Source organism: Pristiophorus japonicus, chromosome 8, assembly GCF_044704955.1.
Source record: "Pristiophorus japonicus isolate sPriJap1 chromosome 8, sPriJap1.hap1, whole genome shotgun sequence".
NCBI lineage: Eukaryota > Metazoa > Chordata > Chondrichthyes > Pristiophoridae > Pristiophorus > Pristiophorus japonicus.
Window position 1 is genome coordinate 241,246,595 of NC_091984.1, and position 19,753 is coordinate 241,266,347.

The window sequence follows — 19,753 nt, forward strand, 5'->3', positions numbered from 1 at the left end:
GTGTTTAGGGTGGGGGATGGGGGAGTGTTTAGGGTGGGGGATGGGGGAGTGTTTAGGGTGGGGGATGGGGGAGTGTTTAGGGTGGGGGATGGGGGAGTGTTTAGGGTGGGGGATGGGGGAGTGTTTAGGGTGGGGGATGGGGGAGTGTTTAGGGTGGGGGGGTGGGAGGGTGTTTAGGGTGGGGGGAGGGAGGGTGCTTAGGGTGGGGGATGGGGGAGTGTTTAGGGTGGGGGGATGGGGGAGTGTTTAGGGTGGGGGATGGGGGAGTGTTTAGGGTGGGGGGGTGGGAGGGTGTTTAGGGTGGGGGGGAGGGAGGGTGTTTAGGGTGGGGGGAGGGAGGGTGTTTAGGGTGGGGGATGGGGGAGTGTTTAGGGTGGGGGGATGGGGGAGTGTTTAGGGTGGGGGGAGGGAGGGTGTTTAGGGTGGGGGGAGGGAGAGTTTTGAGGGTGGGGGGAGTGTTTAGGGTGGGGGATGGGGGAGTGTATAGGGTAGGGGATGGGGGAGTGTTTAGGGTGGGGGTGGGGGGAGTGTTTAGCGTGGGGGGAGGGGGAGTTTTGAGGGTGGGGGGAATGTTTAGGGTGGGGGGAGGGAGGGTGTTTAGAGTGGGGGGGAGGGGGAGTTTTGAGGGTGGGGGGAGTGTTTAGGGTGCGGGGGAGGGAGGGTGTTTAGGGTGGTGGATGGGGGAGTGGTGGGGGTGGGGAGGGTGTTTAGGGTGGGGGAGGGGGAGTTTTGAGGGTGGGGGGAGTGTTTAGGGTGGGGGGAGGGAGGGTGTTTAGGGTGGGGGAGGGGGAGTTTTGAGGGTGGGGGATAGGGGAGTGTTTAGGGTGGGGGTGGGGGGAGTGTTTAGGGTGGGGGGAGGGGGAGTTTTGAGGGTGGGGGGAGTGTTTAGGGTGGGGGGGGAGTTTTGAGGGTGGGGGGAGTGTTTAGGGTGGGGGGGGGAGTTTTGAGGGTGGGGGGGAGTGTTTGTTTAGGGTGGGGGGAGGGGGAGTTTTGAGGGTGGGGGGAGTGTTTAGGGTGGGGGGGGAGTTTTGAGGGTGGGGGGAGTGTTTGTTTAGGGTGGGGGGAGGGGGAGTTTTGAGGGTGGGGGGAGTGATTAGGGTGGGGGGCGGGAGGGTGTTTAGGGTGGGGGATGGGGGAGTGTTTAGGGTGAGGGTGGGGGGGAGTGTTTAGGGTGGGGGTGGGGGGAATGTTTAGGGTGGGGGGAGTGTTTAGGGTGGGGGGAGGGAGGGGGAATGTTGAGGGTGGGGGAGTGTTTAGGGTGGGGAATGGGGCAGTGTTTAGGGTGGGGGATGGGGGAGTGTTTAGGGTGGGGGTGGGGGAGTGTTTAGGGTGGGGGATGGGGGAGTGTTTAGGGTGGGGGATGGGGGAATGTTTAGGGTGGGAGGAGGGGGAGTTTTGAGGGTGGGGGAGTGTTTAGGGTGGGGGGGGGTAGTGTTTAGGGTGGGAGGAGGGAGGGGGAGTGTTGAGGGTGGGGGGAGTGTTTAGGGTGTGGGTGGGGGGAGTGTTTAGGGTGGGGGGAGGGGGTGTGTTGAGGGTGGGGGAAGGGAGGGTGTTTAGGGTGGGGGGAGGGTAACGTTTAGGGTGGGGGGAGGGTAACGTTTAGGGTGGGGGATGGGGGGGTGTTGAGGGTGGGGGAAGGGAGGGTGTTTAGGGTGGGGGGAGGGTAACGTTTAGGGTGGGGGATGGGGGAGTGTTGAGGGTGGGGGAATGGGCCCCCCAGGCGAGCTGGTTCGGGATGCTCAATATCTTTACATGAACCCAAGCTTGGTTGGCCAGTGGTATCAAACTTCGAGCTGTTTGCTGAAAGATGACTATAACTGTTGTGGCCTTGGTCCTTGGTCCTTGGTGTCTGGTGCTCGGAGGCGAGGCCAGGCCCAGTGCTGGTGCTTCACATGACACCCTGAACCGTTGGTGAGTGTTACTGGAGCCCTGGGATTGGGTTACAGCTTTCCACTCACCTCCTTATTTCACTGTAAACGTGCTGGCCCGATAAACAAGTCGGAGTCATCGAGTAGCAGAGAAGAATTACAGCGAGGTGGGATGGATGGCCAGTGATTACAAGGCTGTCTTTTCCCCAGGAATTGACTGGCCTAGGGACCTCGTGCGTTCTGAAAGCTGTGGACGGAGGTGTTTGGTCTTCATTCAGTCCCCCACACTTGAACCAGTCCCAACGCCCGACAGCAGCTGGGACTGAGAACCAGCCTTTGCTCTGATCTGAGCACTTTCCTCCTTCCACTCGTTTTCTAATCATATTTCGATTTTTTGGTGGAGCGGAGTGGAACAGGGTCTTGACAAGATGAATCCACCTTTTGAACTGTGAGACTGTTTATATCCCCATGTCCCGGAGAGTGGTCTAGAATCGATTAGTCCTGGTTAGTGTTAAGAGAAGAGAGAGTGAGGATATTTTTAGTTCCTGTTTCATTTCAGCATGTGATGTCCCCCCCTTATCCTCGTTGTCATGGCGATAAAATGAATACGTGATTCACCAGCGGCTGGTGTAAGAGGCACTTTTGTTTGTTGTAAGATTGTCAGTCCTTTGAAATTCTAATTCTATTACATGCACTGTGCACTGATGCGCGGAATGTCAGACACTGAAGGAATTGAACAGGATTCACAATGCAGAGTGCTGTCTTGTACTTCTCATGCAGAAATAGAAAGCTTGCATTTATATAGCGCCTTATCACCCCCTCAGGATGGCCCCACATACATACTTCACGTCCAATCAGTTAGTTTGAGCTGCAGCCTCTGTAATGAAAGTAAACCTTTCAGCGATCTTGCTCCCGGCGATGGAGGAATGACCTGTTCGTCTGTCTTTGGTACAGAAAGCAAAATACCACCGACGCTGGAAATCTAAAATAAATACAGAAAATGTTGGAGACACTCAGCAGGTCAGGCAGCATCTGTGGAGAGAGAAACAGAGTTAACGTTTCAGGTCAAGGACCTTACATCAGATTGATTGTGCTTTGTTGTTTCCCGCGTTCCCACGTTCCCACATGCAGTGCGAGGGCTGGGATTGACATTCTCTCTGGCCTGTGACACATAACCCTTCACTCCCTTATCGCTCAAAAATCTGTCTGTCTCCACCTTAAATATATTCAATGACCCAGCCTCCACAGCTCTCTGGGGCAGAGAATTCCACAGATTCACCACCCTCAGAGAGAAGAAATTCCTCCTCATCTCAGTTCTAAATGGGAAACCCCTTATTCTGAAACTATGCCCCCTAGTTCTAGATTCCCCCACGAGGGGAAACATCCTCTCTGCATCTCCCTTGTCGAGCCCCCTCATTATCTTATATGTTTCAATAAGATCACCTCTCATTATTCTGAACTCCAATGAGTAGAGGCCCAACCTACTCTATCTTCATAAGTCAACCCCCTCATCTCCGGAATCAACCTAGTGAATCTTCTCTAAACTGCCTCCAATGCAAGTATATCCTTCCTTAAATACAGAGACCAAAAGTGTACTTCAGGTGTGGCCTCACCAATACCCTGTACAGTTGGAGCAGGACTTCTCTGCTTTTATACTCTATCCCCCTTGCAATAAAGGCCAACATTTCATTTGCCTTCCTGATCACTTGCTGTACCTGCATACTAACTTTGTGTTTCATGCACAAGGACCCCCAGGTCCCTCTGTACTGCAGCACTTTGCAATTTCTCTCCATTTAAATAATTAGCTTTTTTATTTTTTCTGCCAAAGTGGATAACCTCACAGTTTCCCACATTATACTCCATTTGCCAAATGATGGCCCACTCACTGAGCCTGTCTCTATCCCTCTGCAGATTTGTTGTGTCCTCCTCACGAATTGCTTTCCCACTGGGAGCACCATGCTCGCTGTTCCCTGCACTATGTTCTGTGTGACCTGCTTATTTCACTGTGCGGTCCCTTTGAGTTTCTGCGCATGTGCGACAGCTCTCTGACGGTTCCACGCGGCCTGGACGGGTTTTTGCAAAGACCGTGAGCGGGGCACCCAAAATAAATTGGGGAAACATTGGTGTGCGGTGTTCTGAAAGTAACAGCTTCTGAACGGCCTGCTCGGGATCTTGCAGATTAATCCCCGCCCCGCCCCCCACCCTCACCGCCGCTGGTATGACTGAGATCGACTACGATGAGGAGTTGAATGGTGTGTTGCCAATCCCTGGTGCAGTCTGTGGCAGCTGCCAGCTTCTGGGCTCTTTAGAAGATGAGAATAATGGTTTTCTTTTTATGTTTCAGGTTATTTGTTGCAAGAAATTAAAAAGGCAGATATATCTCTGATGGACAGTGAAGTAAATCCCCTCGCCCCTCTGCCGAAGCATGTTTTAAAAATACAAGTAAGTTCCTTTATTTGCTCCTGGGACCCTGGTGCTTGGTGGAGGATTGCTTGCAATGTGAAGTTTGTTTTACTGCCGACTCTCCTGGGCTTGGATGTAGCTTGGAGTGTCTGGTGCTTCAAGGGTTTATTCTCACGGTGCGAAAGCCTTGGCTCTTTGCCAGAATTTGCTGTTGTAACGCATGTACCTGCGAGTGTGAGCGCCCTGCGAGTGTGAGCGTGAGCGCCGGGGAGCGTGAGCGTGAGCGCCGGGGAGTGTGAGCGCCGGGGAGTGTGAGCGTGAGCGCCGGGGAGTGTGAGCGCCCTGTGAGCGTGAGCGCCTGTGAGAGTGAGCGCCGGGGAGCGTGAGCGTGAGCGCCTGTGAGAGTGAGCGCCGGGGAGCGTGAGCGTGAGCGCCTGTGAGAGTGAGCGCCGGGGAGCGTGAGCGTGAGCGCCTGTGATGCCGGGGAGCGTGAGCGTGAGCGCCGGGGAGCGTGAGCGCCGGGGAGTGTGAGCGTGAGCGCCGGGGAGTGTGAGCGTGAGCGCCTGTGAGCGTGAGCGTGAGCGCCGGGGAGCGTGAGAGTGAGCGCCGGGGAGTGTGAGCGTGAGCGCCTGTGAGCGTGAGCGTGAGCGCCGGGGAGCGTGAGCGCCGGGGAGTGTGAGCGTGAGCGCCGGGGAGCGTGAGCGCCGGGGAGCGTGAGCGTGAGCGCCGGGGAGCGTGAGCGTGAGCGCCTGTGATGCCGGGGAGCGTGAGCGTGAGCGCCGGGGAGCGTGAGCGTGAGCGCCGGGGAGCGTGAGCGTGAGCGCCGGGGAGCGTGAGCGTGAGCGCCTGTGATGCCGGGGAGCGTGAGCGTGAGCGCCGGGGAGCGTGAGCGTGAGCGCCGGGGAGCGTGAGCGTGAGCGCCGGGGAGTGTGAGCGTGAGCGCCGGGGAGCGTGAGCGTGAGCGCCGGGGAGCGTGAGCGCCGGGGAGCGTGAGCGTGAGCGCCGGGGAGCGTGAGCGTGAGCGCCGGGGAGTGTGAGCGTGAGCGCCGGGGAGCGTGAGCGTGAGCGCCGGGGAGTGTGAGCGTGAGCGCCGGGGAGTGTGAGCGTGAGCGCCTGTGAGCGTGAGCGCCGGGGAGCGTGAGCGCCGGGGAGCGTGAGCGTGAGCGCCGGGGAGCGTGAGCGCCGGGGAGCGTGAGCGTGAGCGCCGGGGAGCGTGAGCGCCGGGGAGCGTGAGCGTGAGCGCCGGGGAGCGTGAGCGTGAGCGCCTGTGAGCGTGAGCGCCGGGGAGCGTGAGCGCCGGGGAGTGTGAGCGTGAGCGCCTGTGAGCGTGAGCGCCGGGGAGCGTGAGCGCCGGGGAGCGTGAGCGTGAGCGCCGGGGAGCGTGAGCGTGAGCGCCGGGGAGCGTGAGCGTGAGCGCCGGGGAGCGTGAGCGTGAGCGCCTGTGAGCGTGAGCGCCGGGGAGCGTGAGCGTGAGCGCCTGTGAGCGTGAGCGCCGGGGAGCGTGAGCGTGAGCGCCGGGGAGCGTGAGCGTGAGCGCCTGTGATGCCGGGGAGCGTGAGCGTGAGCGCCGGGGAGCGTGAGCGTGAGCGCCGGGGAGCGTGAGCGCCGGGGAGCGCGAGCGTCCTGCGAGTGTGAGCGCCTGCTGAGCGTGAGCGCCGGGGAGCGTGAGCGTGAGCGCCGGGGAGCGTGAGCGTGAGCGCCGGGGAGTGTGAGCGTGAGCGCCGGGGAGCGTGAGCGCCGGGGAGCGTGAGCGCCGGGGAGCGTGAGCGCCGGGGAGCGCGAGCGTCCTGCGAGTGTGAGCGCCTGCTGAGCGTGAGCGCCGGGGAGTGTGAGCGCCGGGGAGTGTGAGCGCCCTGCGAGTGTGAGCGCCTGTGAGTGTGAGCGCCCTGTGAGTGTGAGCGCCAGGGAGTGTGAGCGCCGGGGAGCGTGAGCGTGAGCGCCGGGGAGCGTGAGCGCCGGGGAGCGTGAGCGCCCTGCGAGTGTGAGCGCCCTGTGAGTGTGAGCGCCCTGCGAGTGTGAGCGCCCTGTGAGCGTGAGCGCCCTGTGAGTGTGAGCGCCCTGCGAGCGTGAGCGCCGGGGAGCGTGAGCGCCGGGGAGCGTGAGCGTGAGCGCCGGGGAGCGTGAGCGTGAGCGCCCGGCGAGTGTGAGCGCCCTGTGAGTGTGAGCGCCCGGGGAGTGTGCTCACAGGTTTGTGGAGCTTGTTGCATTGTGAGTGGCTTAGACAGTCATGTGATGTTCACAAGACTCAATAAAACCCCAGCCAGTTGGGTTCGGGGGATCCACGATGGGGCAGGTGGTGGATGAACTGGTAATGTGTAGTGTGATTGTTAAACCTTTGCTAATAAACCAACTAGTTCTCAATAGCAATGTGTTGCTGTGAATTCTTAAGCAAAGAACCCGTGAAGCAAATAGATTACAGCTGGATAGGGAACTGTGGGTGTGACCCCACGACATGCTTGTCGGGTATAAAACACTGGGTATGTCGTCACAGCATTAACAATAAAAGTACCAACGTGTACCTGCCAATCGCTTCATTATCTGCAGAATGGTAGAATTAATTCCCAGCAGTGACAAAGGCCGTTCAGCCCACCCTGCCTGTGCTATGCTAGCTTTCCCTTTGCTGGAGCTGTGCTCTAATCTCATTGGCCTGCCCTTTCCCCATATCCTTTTCTATTCACTTGTTACAAATACTTAATCCAAGTCCCTTTTCAATAATCCCTTAATAACCACTTGCGGTGAAGCAATCGCTTTTCCAACAGCCTCTGTAAAGGATTTCTCCTGACCTCATCCATAATCCTATCTTTGTCCCTTGCTATCAATTTTCCAACCAGTGGAAACACTTTCACTATTCAGCCTCTCAAAATCTTTCAGAAATGTGAAAAGCTGTAAGAAAATTTCCTCGACCTTCTCTTCTGGATACTCCCATTCTCGTTATCCTTCCAGTGAATCATCGCTGTGCCTCTTCTGTTGGCTTGTACAATTCAAACATCCCTTTACTGCCCGTACTCAAAATCCCATTTTCTTTTTTTTAAATGGTCCTTTGTACCTGCATTTCCATCTTTTAAAGATCTCTGTCTCTGCGCTCCTTGATATGTCTGTGGCTCCGTTTTGAGTTTAACCATTCATGGTCTTCACCCTTTCACTGTTTTTTCCTAAATCTACTACTTCACATTTCTCTACAGTAGTTGCCACCTGTCTGCCCACGCTGCCAACCTGCCTATGAGCTTCCACCCTCTCCCACATTCGTCCTCACAGATTGCCAGTGGCCCTAGCTTACCATCTCCAGCAAAGTTCAGTATCATTGCTCTTGTGTCAATGTATAAGTAATTAACATGAATGAATAAATAAATAACTTGCATTTATATCGTGCATTTAGTTACCTCAGGACGTCCCAAAGTGCTTACAGCCAGTGAAGTACTTTTGAAGTGTAGTCACTGTTGTAAAGTTGGGAAAACTGGCAGTCATGAGATAAATAACCAGTAAATCGGTCAAATGATACTGCTTGAGGGGTAAATATAGGCAGGACACTGGGAGAACTCCCCCGTTCTTCAATTTAATGCCATGCGATCGTTTATGTCCACCTGAGAGGGCAGATGAGGTTTGGTAAATGCCACATCTGAAAGACGTAAGCTCTGAAGTTGCAGCACTCCCTCAGTACTGCCCCTCTGACTGTGCGGCCCTCCCTCAGTACTGTCCCTCTGACAGTGCGGCACTCCCTCAGTACTGCCCCTCCGACAATGCAACACTGCCTCAGTACTGTCTCTCCGACAGTTCGGCACTCCCTCAGTACTGCCCCTCCGACAGCACTGCCCCTCCGACAATTCAACACTCCCTCAGTACTGCCCTTCCGACAGTGCGGCGCGCCCTCAGTACTGGCCCTCCGACAGTGTGGGGCTCCCTCAGTACTGCCCTTCCGACAGTGCAGCGCTCCCTCGGTACTGCCCCTCCGACAGTGCAGCACTCCCTCAGTACTGCCCCTCCGACAGTGCAGCGCTCCCTCAGTACTGCCCCTCCGACAGTGCAGCGCTCCCTCAGTACTGCCCTTCCGACAGTGCAGCGCACTTCCAGTACTGCCCCTCCGACAGTGCGACACTTCCACAATACTGCCCCTCCGACAGTGCGACACTTCCACAATACTGCCCCTCCGACAGTGCAGCGCTCCCACAATACTGCCCCTCCGACAGTGCGACACTCCCTCAGTACTGCCCCTCCGACAGTGCAGCACTCCCTCACTACTGCACTGAATTATCAGCCTCAATTATACTCTCAAATCTCTGGCGTGGGCCCTGGACCCAAGCCGTTCTGACTCAGGCGAGAGTGATACCACCTGGAATAAAAATGAAAAACAGAACATTTTCTGGTGCAGATCTTTAGGGCACACCACATCCTGCCAATCGGCAAAACATTTGTTTGCGCCTGTCTTTACCGCCTGTCCTGTCAATATACCATCTTTCTATTCACGTGACAATTTTCCCTTTAATACCATGTACCTTATTTTTCGCAACAAGCTTCTTATGTGACACCTTATTAAATACCTTCATAAAATGCAAATACCCCAATCACACTCTGGTACGCTCTGTCTTTGGAAGTTAGTCAAACTCGACTTGTCCTTTGCAGACGTGTTCAGGTGGTTCCTGATTGGCCTATCCCTTTCTAAATTACTAACTCATTCCATCCCTTATCAGGGCTTCCCGTTTACCCACAATCGAGATCAAACAAATTGGCCAAACATTTCACAGCTCACTCTCTTCCCCCTTCCCTGAACGACGTGGAACATTTATCATCCACCTCTCCTTTGGCACATTTTCCATTTCAAGATTTTGGGGAAATTGCATTTTGTGCCACTGTTATTTCCTTCAGGCTTCTGGGATGGATAGCATGTGGATCTTTTGGTCCCAGTACCTTTTGTAAATACAGAGTCTGTTTGAGTATTTATCTCTACATCGTCCCCAGGTACTCCCTCAGTCCCACTGTCCCCTTCCTCTGTCAGCCATCGTGTCTGTGCCGGCTGACCAAGAGCTACCCAGCCTAATCCCACTTTCCAGCTCTCGGTCCATAGACCTGTAGGTTATGCACTTCAAGTGCAAATCCAAGTACTTTTTAAATGTGGTGAGGGTTTCTGCCTCTACCACCCTTTCAGGCCGTGAGTTCCAAACCCCCACCACCCTCTGGGTGAAGAAACTTTCTCTCAAATCCCCTCTTAAACCCCCCCCCCCCACCAATTGAATCAATACTTCGGTTCTGTCTCACGAAGGAAGACACAAATAACCTTCCGAATGTACTAGGGGACAGTGGGTCCAGTGCGAAGGAGGAACTGAAGGATATCCTTATTAGGCGGGAAATTGTGTTAGGGAAATTGATGGAATTGAAGGCCGATAAATCCCCGTGGCCTGATAGTCTGCATCCCAGAGTACTTAAGGAAGTGGCCCTAGAAATAGTGGATGCATTGGTGATCATTTTCCAACAGTCTATCGATTCTGGATCAGTTCCTATGGACTGGAGGGTAGCTAATGTAACACCACTTTTTAAAAAAGGAGCGAGAGAGAAAGCGGGTAATTATAGATCGGTTAGTCTGACATCAGTAGTGGGGAAAATGTTGGAATCAATTATTAAGGATGAAATAGCAGCGCATTTGGAAAGCAGTGACAGGATCGGTCCAAGTCAACATGGATTTATGAAAGGGAAATCATGCTTGACAAATCTTGAATTTTTTGAGGATGTAACTGGTAGAGTGGACAAGGGAGAACCAGTGGATATGGTGTATTTGGACTTTCAAAAGGCTTTTGACAAGGTCTTGCACAAGAGATTGGTGTGCAAAATTAAAGCACATGGTATTGGGGGTAATGTATTGACGTGGATAGAGAACTGGTTGGCAGACAGGAAGCAGAGAGTCGGGATAAACGGGTCCTTTTCAGAATGGCAGGCAGTGACTAGTGGAGTGCCGCAGGGCTCAGTGCTGGGACCCCAGCTCTTTACAATATACATTAACGATTTAGATGAAGGAATTGAGTGTAATCTCTCCAAGTTTGCAGATGACACTAAACTGGATGGCGGTGTGAGCTGTGAGGAAGACGCTAAGAGGCTGCAGGGTGATTTGGACAGGTTAGGTGAGTGGGCAAATGCATGGCAGATGCAGTATAATGTGGATAAATGTGAGGTTATCCACTTTGGTGACAAAAACACGAAGGCAGAATATTATCTGAATGGCGGCAGATTAGGAAAAGGGGAGGTGCAACGAGATCTGGGTGTCATGGTACATCAGTCATTGAAAGTTGGCATGCAGGTACAGCAGGCGGTGAAGAAGGCAAATGGTATGTTGGCCTTCATAGCTAGGGGATTTGAGTATAGGAGCAGGGAGATCTTACTGCAGTTGTACAGGGCCTTGGTGAGGCCTCACCTGGAATATTGTGTTCAGTTTTGGTCTCCTAATCTGAGGAAGGACGTTCTTGCTATTGAGGGAGTGCAGCGAAAGTTCACCAGACTGATTCCCGGGATGGCTGGACTGACATATGAGGAGAGACTGGATCGACTGGTCCTGTATTCACTGGAGTTTAGAAGGATTAGAGGGGATCTCATAGAAACGTATAAGATTCTGACGGGACGGGACAGGTTAGATGCGGGAAGAATGTTCCCGATGTTGGGGAAGTCCAGAACCAGGGGACACAGTCTTAGGATAAGGGGTAGGCCATTTAGGACTGAGATGAGGAGAAACTTCTTCACTCAGAGAGTTGTTAACCTGTGGAATTCCCTACCGCAGAGAGTTGTTGATGCCGGCTCATTGGATATATTCAATGGGAGTTAGATATGGCCCTTACGGCTAAAGGGATCAAGGGGTATGGAGAGAAAGCAGGAAAGGGGTACTGAGGGAATGATTCAGCCATGATCTTATTGAATGGTGGTGCAGGCTCGAAGAGCCGAATGGCCTACTCCTGCACCTATTTTCTATGTTTCTATTACTTTAACTCTATGCCCCCTGGTTGTTGACCCCTTTGCAAGGGAAACAGGTCCTTCGTATCCACTCTATCCAGGCCCCTCATAATTTTGTACACCTCAATGAAGTCTCCTCTCAGCCTCCTCTGTTCCAAGGAAAACAGACCCATAATCTCCAATCTTCCCTCACAGCCAATCCAAGTACTTTTTGAATGCGGTGAGGGTTTCTGCCTCTATCACCCTTTCAGGCAGTGAGTTCCAGACCCCCACCACCCTCTGGGTGAAAAATCTGTCCCCTCAAATCCCCTCTAAACCTCCTAACCCATTCATGTAGGTTTCAATAAATGTGAAGTCTTAAGATGACTAATTGTGCAGTGATTGTGAAAGTTAGCGATCTGGAGCGGAGAAGCCAAGTGTTGAACCGATACGAGTCTTGGCGAGGGGTGAAAGCAGTTTAACAACACACACTGCAGGTGAGGGAGGGGTATCTACGGAAACGCTGCTTCACCACGTGTGTCTGTTTGGTGATTTAAGGAGCAACTGCAGCAACTGGAGGCGGAACTGAGAGAAGTGACAAAAAACAAGGAAACTCTGAAGAGGAATTTTCTGGAGCTGACCGAGTATAATCAGATGCTGAGAGTGACCCAGGGTTTTGTGAAAAGAACTTCGGAGGTGAGTGTGCGTTCTCGATTCAGGCTGAATTCTGGTGATTCTGATGCAGAGAGGATAGTTCCACTCGGGGGCAACTAAAACTGGGGGACATAGTCTCAGAATAAGGGGCCGCCCATTTAAAACTGAATTAAGGAGGAATTTCTTCTCTCGGAGGGTTGTAAATCTGTGGAATTCTCTGCCCCAGAGAGCTGTGGAGGCTGGGTCATTGAATATATTTAAGGTGGAGATAGACAGTTTTTTGAGCGATAAGGGAGTGAAGGGTTATGGGGAGCGGGCGGGGAAGTGGAGCTGAGTCCATGATCAGATCAGCCTTGATCTTATTAAATGGCGGAGCAGGCTCGAGGGGGCAGGTGGCCTACTCCTGCTCCTAATTCTTATGTTTCACGTCGCAACGGAGGAGCAGTACTGAGGGAGTGCCGCACTGCCGGCCTAGCCACCAACGCCCACATCCTGAGAATTAATTTAAAAATTATATCTGTTGCTACTCTCCAAAGACTGCTTTTTCCAGCTACTGGAATGCCTGAATGTAATGGTTGACGTGGTCATTTTGCAGACTTGGTTTTAAATTCATTGTTGGGATGTGGCTGTCCCTGACAAGGCCGGCATTTACTGCCCATCCCTAATTGCCCCGAGGTGCTGGTGCTGATCCGTCTGTCTCCTGGACTCGCTGCAGTCTGTGTAGTCCCACACCCCGGACAATATTAGCGGCCCTCCCTGGATTTTGTGCAGTGGGTGAGGACCCGATTGCCCAAGATGTCGTTTAAACAGTTAGCCGGCGGTCCCGAGCTGTCTGTCAGCTTATTCCAGCGTGGCATTGTCACAAACCCTTCACTGCGGCTAAACACAACCCAACACAAGGCGTAGAGACTGAGGAATACGTGAAGCTGATTCACACCACGTACTTGGGCAACACGAGAGTTCACACTTGAATTGGGTTTTGTTGAGCTAATTAATAATACAGGATATAAATGACTGGTCTTTTACAAAAGTATATTTATTGAACTCTCTAAGAAGAAGAAAGAGCTTGCATCTCCTAACTTCAGTCTGAGGCTGAACCAGACTGTTCGCAACCCTGAGCTTCCGGCCACACACCTGCAGCATACCTGAGGCTGCCTATTTCCCCCTCCGTAACATCGCCCGTCCCCGCCCTTGCCTCAGCCCATCCGTGCCTTTTGTTATCTCTAGACTTGACTATTCCAATGCACTCCTGGCTGGCCTCCCACATTCTACCCGATGTAATCTTGAGGTGATCCAAAACTCAGTTGCCCGTGTCCTAACTCGCACCGAGTCCCACTCACCCATCACCCCCTGTGCTCACTGCCCCGTGTCCTAACTCACACCGAGTCCCACTCACCCATCACCCCCTGTGCTCACTGCCCTGTGTCCTAACTCACACCCAGTCCCGCTCACCCATCACCCCCTGTGCTCACTGCCCCGTGTCCTAACTCGCACCAAGTCCCGTTCACCCATCACCCTCTGTGCTCACTGCCCCGTGTCCTAACTCACACCCAGTCCCGTTCACCCATCACCCCCTGTACTCGCTGCCCCGTGGCCTAACTCACACCCAGTCCCGTTCACCCATCACCCCCTGTGCTCACTGCCCCGTGTCCTAACTCACACCCAGTCCCACTCACCCATCACCCTCTGTGCTCACTGCCCTGTGTCCTAACTCACACCCAGTCCCTTTCACCCATCACCCCCTGTGCTCACTGACTTACATTGGCTCCCGGTTAAGCAACGCCTCGATTTCAAAATTCTCATCCTTGTGTTCAAATCCCTCCATGGTCTCGCCCCTCCCTATCTCTGTAATCTCCTCCAGCCCCACAACCCCCCTGACGTGCAAATCGGTCGTCCGACCTGGGTATAGGGGCGAAAGATGAATCAAACTATCTAATAGATGGTTCCCTCAGAAGTTTCCCTCAGGATAGCTGGTGCTCGTCCAGACGCAGTTTTATCTGGTAAAGCGAATGATTAGAGGTCTTGGGGTCGAAACAATCTCAACCTATTCTCAAACTTTAAATGGGTAAGAAGCCTGACTCGCTGGCTTGGAGCCAGGGGTGGAATGCGAGTGCCTAGTGGGCCACTTTTGGTAAGCAGAACTGGCGCTCCTCTAATTCTGCCCTCCTGACCATCCCTGATTATAATCGCTCCACCATCGGTGGCCGTGCCTTCTGTTCTCTGGGGCCCAAGCTCTGGAACTCCCTCCCTAAACCTCTCCGCCTCTCTATCTCTCTTTCCTCCTTCAAGACTCTCCTTAAAACATACCTCTTTGACCATGCTTTTGGTCACTTGCGCTAATTTCTATTTGTGTGGCTCAGTGTCAAATTTGTATTGTATAATACTCCTGTGAAGCACTTTGGGACTTTTCCACTTCGTTAAAGGCGCTGTATAAATAAAAGTTGTTGTTATATTTACATATTGCTTCAGGATGTTCCAAAGTGGATGCATTGGTGATCATTTTCCAACAGTCTATCGACTCTGGATCAGTTCCTATGGACTGGAGGGTAGCTAATGTAACACCACTTTTTTAAAAAAGGAGGGAGAGAGAAAGTGTGCAATTATAGACCGGTTAGCCTGACATCGGTAGTGGGGAAAATGTTGGAATCAATTATTAAAGATGAAATAGCAGCGCATTTGGAAAGCAGTGACAGGATCGGTCCAAGTCAGCATGGATTTATGAAAGTGAAACCATGCTTGACAAATCTTCTAGAATTTTTTGAGGATGTAACTAGTAGAGTGGACAAGGGAGAACCAGTGATGTGGTGTAATTGGACTTTGAAAAGGCTTTTGACAAGGTCCCACACAAGAGATTGGTGTGCAAAATCAAAGCACATGGTATTGGGGTAATGTACTGACGTAGATAGAGAACTGGTTGGCAGAGAGTAGGAATAAACGGGTCCTTTTCAGAATGGCAGGCAGTGACTAGTGGGGTGCCGCAGGGCTCAGTGCTGGGACCCCAGCTATTTACAATATACATTAATGATTTAGATGAAGGAATTGAGTGTAATATTTTCAAGTTTGCAGATGACACTAAGCTGGGTGGCGGTGTGAGCTGTGAGGAGGATGATAAGAGATTGCAGGGTGACTTGGACAGGTTAGGTGAGTGGGCAAATGCATGGCAGCTGCAGTATAATGTGGATAAATGTGAGGTTATCCACTTTGGTGGCAAAAACACAAATATTATCTGAATGGCGGCAGATTAGGATTAGGGGAGGTGCAACGAGACCTGGGTGTCATGGTTCATCAGTCATTGAAAGTTGGCATGCAGGTACAGCAGGCAGTGAAGAAGGCAAATGGCATGTTGGCCTTCATAGCGAGGGTATTTGAGTATAGGAGCAGGGAGGTCTTACTGCAGTTGTACAGGGCCTTGGTGAGGCCTCACCTGGAATATTGTGTTCAGTTTTGGTCTCCTAATCTGAGGAAGGATGTTCTTGCTATTGAGGGAGTGCAGCGAAGGTTCACCAGACTGATTCCCGGGATGGCAGGACTGACCTATGAGGAGGGACTGGATCAACTGGGCCTGTATTCACTGGAGTTTAGAAGGATTAGAGGGCATCTCATAGAAACATATAAAATTCTGATGGGACGGGACAGGTTAGATGCGGGTAGATTGTTCCCGATGTTGGGGAAGTCCAGAACCAGGGGACACAGTCTAAGGATAAGGGGTAAGCCATTTAGGACCGAGATGAGGAGAAACTTCTTCACTCAGAGAGTTGTTAACCTGTGGAATTCCCTGACGCAGAGAGTTGTTGATGCCAGTTCATTGGATATATTCAAGAGGGAGTTAGATGTGGCCCTTACGGCTAAAGGGATCAAGGGGTATGGAGAGAAAGCAGGAATGGAGTTCTGAAGTTGCATGATCAGCCATGATCTTATTGAATGATGGTGCAGGCTCGAAGGGCCGAATTGCCTACTCCTGCACCTATTTTCTATGTTTCAGAGCCAGTAAATTACTTTCAGAGTGCAGTTACTGTTGTAACATCCACAAACACAGCAAGGTCCCACAAACATTGAGACAAATGGCCAGGTTATGTTTTAGTGATGGATAATTGTTAGCCTGGACTCTGGGAGAGCTGCCCTGGTACAGGGGGTGGGTTGCTGGAGCTGTTCCCGTGTCCCGGAGCGGTTCCCGTGTCCGGAGCGATTCCTGATCCCGTGTCCCGGAGCGGTTCCTGTGTTTAGAGCGGTCCCGATCCCGTGTCCGGAGCGGTTCCCGATCCCGTGTCTGGAGCTGTTCCCGTGTCTGGAGCGGTTCCCGATCCCGTGTCCCGGAGCAGTTCCCGATCCCGTGTCCCGGAGCAGTTCCCGATCCCGTGTCTGGAGCTGTTCCCGTGTCCGGAGCTGTTCCCGTGACCGGAGCGGTTCCTGTGTCTGGAGCAGTTCCCGATCCCGTGTCCCGGAGCGTTCCTGTGTCCAGAGCGGTTCCGGTTCCCGTGTTCAAAGCGGTTCCCGATCCCGTGTCCCGGAGCGATTCCCGTGTCCGGAGCCGCTTGCTTGTTATCCAAAAATTGTAGCGATGCTCAATCTGCTGATTAAAATGAAAGCTTTGCCTTTGCCTCTAAATTTTTAAAAAGGAAACAAAATAAGCATCAGTGGTTTGGGGAGAGATTTATACTCGGGCACTGGACTTAGATCAGTTTACTCAGTGTCTGACGTTTGAGTCATTCTCTGTATCTGCAGAATGCTGTGTGCTTAACTCACCGTACTGTAGTGTGTCCAGTGGGAACAGAGGACTCCATGTACTTAAATGGAGTGATGTCCTATTCTGAAGGCTATCAGTACTGTTGCCAAAGTAAAACTTAGATAAAGCACAACTTCGACAATCACAGAAAGGGCAGAGATCAGCTGGAGGGAGCGGAGGTCCGAGCCTGCTGTATACCTAAATCCTAAAGACCATTGCTTCTCCATCAGCCCATCGGCTACTGTTAGATAGTTGCTGACAGCCACTGCTCTCTGGGTAAACAGGCTGTGGTCCGGTAACCGTTCTCACAGGGTCACCGATGAGACAAGAGTGAGCGGACTTATTGCCATGCAGACCAGCCGCCCATTACATGATTACGGAAGCCACAAACAGGAGGTTCCAGCAGCTCTACACAGTGGGCAGATGTTCTTACCCCGCACTTCACTAGTTTGTACGTGCGTGTGATAAGATGGGGCCCCACAGACCCCAACCTTCACACCCTGCACAGTCGCCAGAAGTGACGATGAAATGGCGGGGGTGGGGGAGCATTAACCAGCAGTACGAATCCCAGTCTGTAAAATCCTCCGGTTTGTTCTCCGGGAAGTTTACCGAACAAGTCAGAGAATCCAACTTTTCAAATAAAAGCATCCAGAATAAATCTGAATTCCTCCACCGAGCAAAAACGGGGGGATGACATTACCCCAGCCATTCTGAGATCGGCCAGTGAGTGACGCCATTGACTGAAACCAGTGTGTATCCAACGTGGGCGATACGTGCAGATAGTGACGTGCGCGGCTTTCCTTTGGTTCAGCGTTGAGTATAAGTCGAGCGCATTGAATACTGTGTGCAGCACAGGGAGCTCTCTCTGCTGGAGCTAGGCACAGCAACAAGTCAAAGAGGAATAAGAAGTTGTGCTAAACCTTTACAACTCACTGGTTAGGCCCCAGCTGGAGTATTGTGTCCGATTCTGGGCACCACACTTTAGGAAGCACGTCGAGGGCTTGGAGAGGGGGCAGAGGGGATTTACCAGAATGGTCCCAGGGATGAGGGACTCCAGTAACGTGGAGAGACTGGAGAAGCCAGGGTTGTTCTTGGAGCAGAGAAGGTTAAGGGGAGATTTGACACAGATGTTCTAAATCATGATGGATTTTGATGAGTAAATAAGGAGACACTGTTTCCAGTGGTACAAGGGTCGGTAACCAGAGGGACACGGATTTAAGGTCCAGAGGCGACATGAGGAAACACTTTGTTAGGCAGCGAGTTGTTGTGATCGGGAACGCGCTGCCTGAAAGGGCGGTGGGAGCAGATTCAATAGTAACTTTCAAAAAGCATTGGATAAATATTTGCAGGGATAATATTTACAGGGCTATGGGGACAGAGTGGGGGGAGTGGCTCTACCAAAGAGCCAGCACAGGCACGGTGGGCCCAATGGCCTCCTGTGCTGTATCATTGATTCTCTATAATTCGATGGATAACATTGACAGACCTCCTGGAGTTTTTCCTGATTACATTTGGAGATGGGGGAACATTTGGCAGAACCTTTTTGTAGGATACAGATGATATTGGGTGGAGACCATGATGGGCCCGATGGAGTAGTCTGTGGAAGGAGATGAATTGTTGACCACATTTTCTCTTCTCAACCAGCCCTTTTTTCTGCTGATCACCTTTCTCTTTTTTAGCTTGATGTTTCCGTCCAGACTCAGTACGAGGAGTTTCCCTCTTTGGACAAGGAGCCGCTGATGGATTATACGAACATGCAGCGACTTGGGGCAAAGCTCGGGTATGTCGATGCAGCAGGCCAGTCAGCCTTGTCCCTTCCCCAGCTCCACAGCCCAAAGATGCTGCAAAACATTACGTCAACTTTCCATTCAAATAGAAACTATGTGGAACAAGGAACTTGCTGCCACAGGGAGTGGTTGAGGCATTTCAGGGGAGGCTGGATGGGTACACGAGGAGGAAGGAATAGAAGGATAAGCTGATAGGAGGCGATGAAGGCATGGCTGTCCACGGTGGGGTGAAGTGAAGGGGAGAGACACAAGGCCAGAGGCAGAGGAATGGAGATTTTGGGGTTGCGGAGGGGGGAGGGGAGGCCATGAAGCGTACTTAAACACGAGGACCAACATTTAGAATTTGATATATTGGGGACCGGAGGCCCATGTGGGACCGATGGCGACAGGACTGATCGGTGGTTGTGGAGCAGCAGAGGGCAGCAGAGATTTGGGTGAGCTGAATGTGTGAAGGGTTGGGGGCTGGGGGCTGGGTTCCGGGGTTGGGGGTCGGAGGCCGGGGTCAGGGGATGAGCTGGGACAGTATTCCCAGGGTACTCACTGTGTAAATACAGCGTTCAGAGCTGAACACCAAGCACATTATTTGCAGTTGCTTCAAATGCTGCATATTTCGGAAAAACCCTCGGAATATCAGCTGCTTTCCCCGCACTGTTTGAAATGTTTTAAAGGGATATATTTGTTCCTTTTCAAAAGGTCACGGTGATCTTTTCTCTTGATGTTTATCCTTTCCTTTGCTGAACAGACTTTAATTTCCCTGTTCATAGAATCCTAGAAACTTACAGCTCTGGGTCCGTAGCCCTGTAGGTTACGGCACTTCAGGTGCACATCCAGGTACTTCTTCAATGTGGTGAGGGTTTCTGCCTCTACCACCCTTTCAGGCCGTGAGTTCCAGACCCCCACCACCCTCTGGGTGAAGAAATTTCCCCACAAATCCCCTCTAAACTCACCAATTACTTTAAATCCTGCTGCTAAGGGAAATAGGTCCTTCCTGTACACTCTATCCAGGCCCCTCATAATTTTATACACCTCAATTAAGTCTCCCCTCAGCCTCCTCTGTTCTAAAGAAAACAACCCCAACCTATCCAATCTTTCCTCATAGCTAAAATTCTCCAGTCCAGGCAACATCCTCGTAAATCTCCTCTGTACCCTCTCTCGTGCAATCACATCCTTCCTATAATGCAGTAACCAGAACTCCAGCTGTGGCCTAACTAGTGTTTTATACAGTTCAGACATAACTTCCCTGCTCTTATATTCTATGCCTCGGCTAATAAAGGCAAGCATTCCGTATACCTCTTAACCACATGTGGACCTGCACTCCAAGGTCCCTTTGGCCCTCTACACTTCTCAGTAAAATACCATTTAATGTGTATTTCTTTGCCTTGTTAGCCCTCCACAAATGCCTGACCTCACAC

General features: G+C 52.3%; 1 protein-coding gene across 2 annotated transcripts in view; it reads left to right on the top strand.

The window, feature by feature from the left end:
* LOC139269098 (V-type proton ATPase 116 kDa subunit a 2-like) overlaps positions 1-19,753 on the top strand; it is a 78,554-nt gene that overhangs the window by 13,754 nt on the left and 45,047 nt on the right. For both annotated transcript variants that reach the window (XR_011594158.1, XM_070888197.1), the window contains exons 3-5: positions 4,213-4,310; positions 11,736-11,873; positions 18,234-18,334. Coding sequence is in view for 1 of the 2 variants with exons in the window: in XM_070888197.1 (XP_070744298.1) it covers positions 4,213-4,310; positions 11,736-11,873; positions 18,234-18,334 (337 nt within the window). In the remaining variant the exon portion in view is untranslated. The remainder of the gene's footprint in view (positions 1-4,212; positions 4,311-11,735; positions 11,874-18,233; positions 18,335-19,753) is intronic.